Source organism: Leopardus geoffroyi, chromosome B2 (genome assembly GCF_018350155.1).
Source record: "Leopardus geoffroyi isolate Oge1 chromosome B2, O.geoffroyi_Oge1_pat1.0, whole genome shotgun sequence".
NCBI classification, from domain to species: domain Eukaryota; kingdom Metazoa; phylum Chordata; class Mammalia; order Carnivora; family Felidae; genus Leopardus; species Leopardus geoffroyi.
Genome location: NC_059332.1, coordinates 44678104 through 44686350, shown reverse-complemented (window position 1 = coordinate 44686350; position 8247 = coordinate 44678104). Strand labels below are relative to the sequence as shown.

General features: G+C 38.1%; 1 protein-coding gene across 2 annotated transcripts in view; it reads right to left on the bottom strand.

Moving 5' to 3' along the window:
- Positions 1-1400: 1400 nt before the first annotated feature.
- The window catches only part of LOC123608463 (mitochondrial uncoupling protein 4), a 52455-nt gene continuing 45608 nt past the window's right edge, over positions 1401-8247 (bottom strand). For both annotated transcript variants that reach the window (XM_045498454.1, XM_045498453.1), the window contains 2 exons: positions 6628-6717; positions 1401-2008 (listed from right to left, as the gene is read on the bottom strand). In XM_045498454.1, coding sequence (XP_045354410.1) covers positions 1985-2008; positions 6628-6717 — 114 coding nt within the window. In that variant the 3' untranslated portion in view covers positions 1401-1984. The remainder of the gene's footprint in view (positions 2009-6627; positions 6718-8247) is intronic.

Here is an 8247-nt window from a genome sequence, read left to right as displayed (position 1 = left end):
ATCACATTGATTGATTTGTGGATATTGAACCACCCCTGCAGTGCAGGAATAAATCCCAGTTGATTGTAGTGAATAATTCTTTTAATGTATTATGGGATTCATTTTCCTAGTACCTTGTTGAGAATTTTTGCATCCATGTTCATCAAGGAAATTGGTCTGTAATTCTTTTTTAGTGGGGTCTCTGGTCTGTAATTCTTTTTTAGTGGGGTCTCTGTCTGGTTTTGGAATCAAGGTAATACTGAGCTAATAGAATGAGTTTGGAAGTTTTCCTTCCATTTCTATTTTTTGGAACAGTTTCAAAAGAATAGGTATTAACTCTTCCTTAAATGTTTGGTAGAATTCCCCTGGGAAGTCATCCAGCCCTGGACTCTTTGTTTGTTGGGAGATTTTTGATTACGGACTCAACATATTTTTACTGATTGTAGGTTTATTCAAATCTTCTGTTTCTTCCTGTTTCAGTTTTGGTAGTTTATATGTTTCTAGGAATTTATCCTTTTCTTCCGGATTGCCCAATTTGTTGGCATATAATTGCTCATAATATTCTCTTATTATTGTTTGTATTTCTGCAGTGTTGGTTGTGATCTGTCCTCTTTCATTCATGATTTTATTTATTTAGGTCCTTTTTCTTTTTGAAAAGTCTGGCTAGGGGCTTGTCAATTTTGTTAATTCTTTCAAAGAAACAGCCCCTACTTTCGTTGATCTGTTCTACTGTTTTTTTGATTTTTCTATCGATTTCTGCTCTAATCTTTAATATTTCCCTTCTTCTGCTGGTTTTGGATTTTATTTCCAGTTCTTTTTCCAGCTCCTTTAGGTGTAAGGTTAGATTATATGTTTGAGACATTTCTTCCTTCTTTAGGAAGGCCTAGATTGCTATATACTTCCCTCTTATGACTGCCTTTGCTGTGTCCCATATTTCCTTTTTAACTTAAAAAAATTTTTTTTAACATTTATTTATTTTTTGAGAGACAGAGCATGAGCAGGGGAGGGGCAGAGAGAGAGAGGGAGTCACAGAATCCAGAGCAGGCTCCAGGCTCTGATCTGTCAGCACAGAGCCTGATGCGGGGCTTGAACTCATGAGCCGTGAGATTATGACCTGAGCTGGAGTCAGATGCTTAACTGACTGAGCTGCCCAGGCACCCCTCCTTTTTATTTTTTTTAAGTCTATTTATTTATTTATTTTGAGAGGGAGGGAGGGGGGGAGGGAAAGAGAACAAGTCGGAGAGGGACAGAGAGAGGGAAAGAGAGAATCCCAAGCAGGTTCTGCACAATCAGCATAGAGCCCAATGTGGGGCTTGATCTCAGGAACTGTGAGATCATGACCTGAGCCAAGACTAAGAATCGGAATCTCAACTGACTGAGCCACCCCAGCGCCCCTCTTTTTTAATAAAATGAGACTACCACACCTTTAAGGAGAAACTTTATTCAAATATTGTGTCATATTAGAATACTTCCAAAATCAAACAGAATATTGATCAAATGTTAACTAGACCAACAAGACAAAGCTCAGAAACAAAACAAAAATCTGAAGGAGTTATTGCTAACAAAGCCATCCCTATAAGTAGTATCATATAATATACTTGCCATAAACCTAGCATTTTCTATTTTAATTTAAACACTATATTCAAAAGAAACAGAAATAGGGGTGGGTTGTTGTGTTTTTTGTTTTTTTTTTTTTTAAATTTGAGTAATGTGTTAGCATATTGTTTAGCAAAATAAATCCACTTAACTGATTAGAAACATAACATATTTAAAGGGAGAAGAAAGATCCCAGATCCATATGTACGGCAAAACCACTATAAATACATTTCGTAGTGGCCCTGAGATCTATTTTGTTTTCAGTGCATATCAGAGTTTTCAAAAATGACAACTTCTTGTGATCATATGCTCTCGACTTGCTCAAATACTCTGTCGGTCTGGGCAAGATGCCACATGTTTAAGAGCAGTTTCGGACAGATTGGCCACGTCTATGGATCCACAGTTAAATCTATATCACCTCCAGACCCCTTTTCTGGAAAAAAAGAGAGAGAGAAGAGACAGAAACCTCAAGTTGAGAAAGAAAAACAAGAAAATTATCTACACGAGTGCTACCACAACAAATTTAATGTCCTTTCAAAATGGTGAGAATTATTCTATGGAGAATTATTCCTACAGAAATGTTTTTTGTCTTTTAGCATTTTGGTTCTCACACTCTACCTATTATCAAAGTTTCTCTAAAATATATAACTGGCACATTTTATATTTTTCTAGAATGATGTTAGTAAAGCTGACAACTGAACAGTCCTTTATTCTCTTTCACTAGTATGTATTTTTCAAATAATGGGAAAGCCACCAAGAGCGGATTTCACTCTCAATGTACCTCACTTCTAAGGACCATGTGCTACTTATGAACAAGATCATGCAATAACCAGTAACTTCCAACAAATTGAATCTTATCACGAGATAAACTAAAAACCCAGAAAGAAATTCTGAGAGATCATTTAATATATGAAGGTCACTTGAATGTATGAGCTAGTCAACGCTGAGAAAATTCTTTAAAATCCTTTAAAATATAAATTTATCACATTCACAACTTAACTTTCAAGATTAATTCAACCCACAAACAAATTTTCTATGATATTTCAAGAAATCCTCTTCTTCGTTATTTATTCCCAGATGCACATTTAACATTTTTAGCTAAAAATTTTCTACTATTAACATCCAAGGAAATTGATAAACCATTTTTGTTTGAAGATTCAGAATAATGGTACCTTTACGGTTTGGCAATCTGTTGATAAAAGCTATTTTCTTTTAAAGACACAAATCACCTTCAATTGTAGTCTAATCCAATGACATGAAGTAGAGATCTTTCCCCACTGTTTGGAATACAGCCTAACAAAAGGAACCTTTGGATTACCACCAATTCTTTGTTACAGACACAAAATGATTAAAATCAGAAAGGGACCATAGATAAACCAGAAAAAAATGGTAAACAATGAAAAACTAAGCCTCTTGAAAGTGTGGCAATCTGATTTTGTAGTGAAGAATCACCCAAGAACATTTTCTATCCTTCCAATACTCATTTCTCTGGAACATCTCTACTGGAGCGTCCCATACCGGGAGTAAAGTAGCCTTTTCCAATTTTCAGCTCCCAATCTCCCACAACTTTGGTGTCTGATGCCTTTCCTTTTTTTTTTTTTTTTTTTTTAAATTTTTTTTTTTTTTTTTTCAACGTTTATTTATTCTTGGGACAGAGAGAGACAGAGCATGAACGGGGGAGGGGCAGAGAGAGAGGGAGACACAGAATCGGAAACAGGCTCCAGGCTCTGAGCCATCAGCCCAGAGCCCGACGCGGGGCTCGAACTCCCGGACCGCGAGATCGTGACCTGGCTGAAGTCGGACGCCCAACCGACTGCGCCACCCAGGCGCCCCAATCTGATGCCTTTCCTAAAGGGCTCCTATGCAAACACATTATCCACGGTGAGCCACAGATCCTTTACTAAAGACTTACTGAAGAGGGATATTTCTCCTATATTCCTTTCAACAAATAATAGCATTGTGTGTATGTATGAGGTCTATACAGAAATTGATTCATGAGACATATTCTTACAATAAAATGAAATCTCTCAGATACAAAAAAAAAAAAAAAATCCTTAAAAAATGCAATCAGATCACAGTGACTTGACCAAAAAAGTCATGCATAATTTAATACCTCACAATATCCACTTGTAAAGGAAAACCAGCTTATTTGTAGACACATATCTAAGAGTTCCTTCAAATTTGAGGAAAGGATCATTTAATAAATAAAATTAATAACCAAATTTTAAAAAGTAAAGCCTTATCCATAAGTAGCTTCTATATTTGCTAACTGATGTAAAAGCGAGTTGTGTCTATACTATTTTATGAACACTCTGAGTTGCCTTACATAGTTCTCTATTTGGCAGGCATAGGGTAGTTTATCCAAATAGAATCCCATATGTGTACATCTATGCATTTGGCTGTGGATTCTTGAAAAGTAATGAATGGAAAAGATCAGAATGTAAAAGAAAAACTTCAGTAAATACTTATGCAACCTAAGTGAAGCAAGCTGTTATTTTTGACAAGTAAACAAAAACATGAAATTAATATAAGAAGGTGAAGAAAGATGTTCAGTGGTTTTGTTTTTTTTTTTTTTTAATTTTTTTTTTCAACGTTTATTTATTTTTGGGACAGAGAGAGACAGAGCATGAACGGGGGAGGGGCAGAGAGAGAGGGAGACACAGAATCGGAAACAGGCTCCAGGCTCTGAGCCGTCAGCCCAGAGCCTGACGCGGGGCACGAACCCACGGACCGCGAGATCGTGACCTGGCTGAAGTCGGACGCTTAACCGACTGTGCCACCCAGGCGCCCCTTCAGTGGTTTTTCACAGTGGAAAAATTTCAAATGACCTAAATGTGCACCACTACAAGAAATGGTTTAACAAATGACTGACCATTTGTGTCATATAAGATTATGCAACTATGGCCTTCTGGCTGTGGCCAAGATGGAGAAAGTTGACTATAGGCTGCCTCTCTTATACTTGCTACAACTAAAAATTCTGGAAAGTATACAAAAAGTAACCGTGGGCTCTGAAAAGTAAATAGGAACAGGCAGATTGAGGACTGAAGTAAAAACCTGAATAATGACTCATAACAGGGGTGGATTCACAGATGTTTCTTTCCTTCCTTCCTTCCTCCCTCCCTCCCTCCCTTCCTTCCTTCCTTCCTTCCTTCCTTCCTTCCTTCCTTCTTCCTCCTCCCTCCCCTCCTTCTTCTCTCCTCTCCTCTCCTCTCCTTTCATCTTCATTCCTCTCCTCTTCATTCCTCTCCTCTCCTCTCCTTTCCTTTCCTTATTTTTTTCCTTCTTTGTCTCTTAGTTTTGACTTGAGCCTGGACCAAATCAGAGCTGCCGAGCCTGTGTGGATGGCAAAACTCTGAGGGAGATCCCTATTTCTAGCCAGCAGATTGGGAAAAGAGGCCCCCTGAATGCTAGAAAGTGACGAATGAATGGGAAATCTCTTCACTATTTTTCTTTTTTACCTTCTGACCATGTCATGAGAGCAGCCCCAACTGAAAGTCTGAGAGAGAGAAGACTCTGACCAGTGGAACGGGAAAAGGGCTGTTTGTTATCTGGAAATGGGGGGTGGGGACTGATTTTTCTTGTTTCTCTCTCTGCTTCACTCCAAAGGCAGGCTCAGTCAAACAGAACTGCATGACAACAAAGAAGGAAACCTTGAATGAAACATGCTCTCTGTCTAGAGGAGCAAGAGAAAGAGCCCCTAGGAGCTGGATTAAAGAAGATCCTTGAGGGACACCTGGGTGGCTCAGTCAGTTAAGTGCTCAACTTCGGCTCAGGTCATGATCTCACAGTTCTTGAGTTCGAGCCCTGCGTCGGGCTCTGTGTTGACAGCTCAGAGCCTGGAGCCTGCTTCAGATTCTGTGTCTCCCTCTCTCTCTGCCCTTCTCCCACTCCCACTCTGTGTCTCTCAAAAATGAATAAACATTAAAAAAAATAATAATAATGATAAAGAAGATCCTTGAGGCCAGCAAGTGTGGAGGAAATCTCAGAGAGAAAAGGAATTGAAAAATATGAATCCCTAATACTATAAATGAACTGATATAAATCCCAAGGTCAACCCTCAACTATGCATATGCAGAAGAGAACCAACTAAGCATAGCAATCTTTAACACCCGATATACTATATAAACTGCTACCTAAGTCCCTGGGAGGCTTATGCTCTGGGCGGATGCAAACACCAAAGCAAAGTCTCTGAAAACTAAACTGACATTGGAACCCACAAGCAAAGAAGGAGAGACACAACTTGTGGTATGAACCCAACTGGGTTGACCACCTGCTAAAATAAAGACTTCAATATTTTCTAGAAGATTTTAATAGGATCCAAAGTCTTGCAACATAATGTTCAAAACATTTGGGACATAATCCAAAATTACTCAACATACAAAGAACTAGGAAAAGCTAATCATATTTCAAGGTGATCAGTAGATGGCAAGCCCTGAGGTGACCAGATATTGGAACTCTCAGATACACATTTTAAAGTAAAAACGTCAACAAATGTCAACCAGAATAAACTCAAATGCCCAGATATTATAATGGCATGGGAAATTGAACACAAAATATAAAATACAGAACACAGAACACAAAATATAAAACTGTATGCAGAATGAAATCAATTATGCACAAAATATGTTGATGACATACGTACATTCCATATAAACAGAAAAATTATGAAATAAAATGAAACCGATCAAGCTCTTTGTCTTAGATGGATGTATTATAGGTGATAGATACTTTGTTTCAAATTTGCCATTTTTCCAGATTTTCTACATCAGATGTATTTTATAAAGATCTCAGACACCAAACAATTTTCATTTTTAAAATCCCCCTCTCCCCCAAATCAAGGTATAAAACATTAATAACCAGTTTGCCCAAAGGGATACTTGGCATAAAGTCCAGAATCACTGATTTTGTTATTGCTGCTTTTCATTGTCATTAATTCCAGTATTAGTATTCTTTTTTCTTGATTATTCCCAAACACTAGGGCTTTGGAAATAGTTTAAATTACCTTTCAAAATGAAACACAATGCTCTCATTAATTAGTATTTATATCCATACCTCAGATGGACTCTTACTTAATTTGGGTATGCCATTCCAGACATTCTCAGGGTTCACTATCTCCTCCATACCATTTGAAAGGTTCAAAACCTACAAGAAAAAAAAGGTATTTAATAAAACTTGGTAGTTTCCAAAAACTGTAACTGATTTATGGACCATAGCAATCCTTCTTCAACTGAAATACCTCAAAAGGCAATGAAAATAATTTTATTAAACTTCAACTTTACGCTTTTAACTCTACGGAACTTCTGTTCAAAAAACATAGTGAGTATGCCTAGATATCAAAGGTAGCTAAAAATGAGACCTTTAAGAAGCTCAACATTTTGTGGAGAAACAGATCTCTAAGTAGATCATTACATCGTAGTAAGTACAGACCTCTGTAGCAGGAGAAATGGGAATATCATATAGGTGTAAAGTTTTTGGTGTGTGGGGAGGGTGAAGAGATGGAGAGATTTAGAAATAATGGTAGTGAATGCTCCCTGGAAGAGGCAATGCAAAACGAAAATGAAGACGCAATGAAAATCTTCCAAAAATAAGTGAAAATTGGGGCACTCAGGTGGATCAGTTGGCGAGAGTCTGGTTCTTGATTTCAGCTCAGGCCATGATTCCAGGGTCATGGGATTAAGCCCTGCATTGGGCTCCTCGCTGAGCACAGAGGATTCATTCTCTTTCTCCCTCTGTCCCTCTCTCCTGCTCACACTCTCTCCTCTCAAAAAAATAAAAATATTGCAACTACGTGGATGGAACTGGAGGGTATGATGCTAAGTGAAATTAGTCAGTCAGAGAAAGACAAAAATCCTATGACTTCACTCATATGAGGACTTTAACAGACAAAACAGATGAACATAAGGGAAGGGAAACAAAAATAATGTAAAAACAGGGAGGGGGACAAAACAGAAGAGACTCATAAATACGGAGAACCAGCTGAGGGTTACGGGAGGGGTGTGGGAGGGGGGATGGGCTAAATGGCTAAGGGGCACTAAGGAATCTACTCCTGAAATCATTGTTGCACTAGATGCTAACTAATTTGGATGTAAAATTAAAAAAAAAAAAAAAAAAACAATAGTGGAAATTAGGTGTCTTTGTACTATCTTCATGATTTGTCTGCAACCTAAAACTCTTCCAAAAATAAGGCCTATCTAAAAATAAAATAATAACAAAATAAAAATAAAAGTGAAAACGAGCCAGTATGGGAGGGGGACAGAATACAAGTGACTGGATCTGCATTATTAAATATATTGAAGAAGCCCTGTGGAATGATATATATAAGAGAGAGAGAGCAATTTGGTGCCCATCCAATATAAGTTACAAAACATAAAGGAGTAAACCTAAGACTGGAAAAGAATACGGACACTCAGCCCTAGAAGACCTCAGGTCCCCTAGAGGACCATGCCATGTTAGTGAGCATGGCTTGGCTTTTCTATCCTAGACCAGTGGCTCTCAAATTTTAATGGTAAGAGAATGCTCATTCCTGGTCCTACCCCCAGAAATTCTGTAGTAGCCAGCCAGGGCAAGGTGCAGGAATCGACAGCTTAAGAAACCCACCAGGTGATTCTGACACAGGTGGTTTTTTGGGACCACAGGAGAAACTCAATCAACTGGACGTCCCCAAGAAGTGTT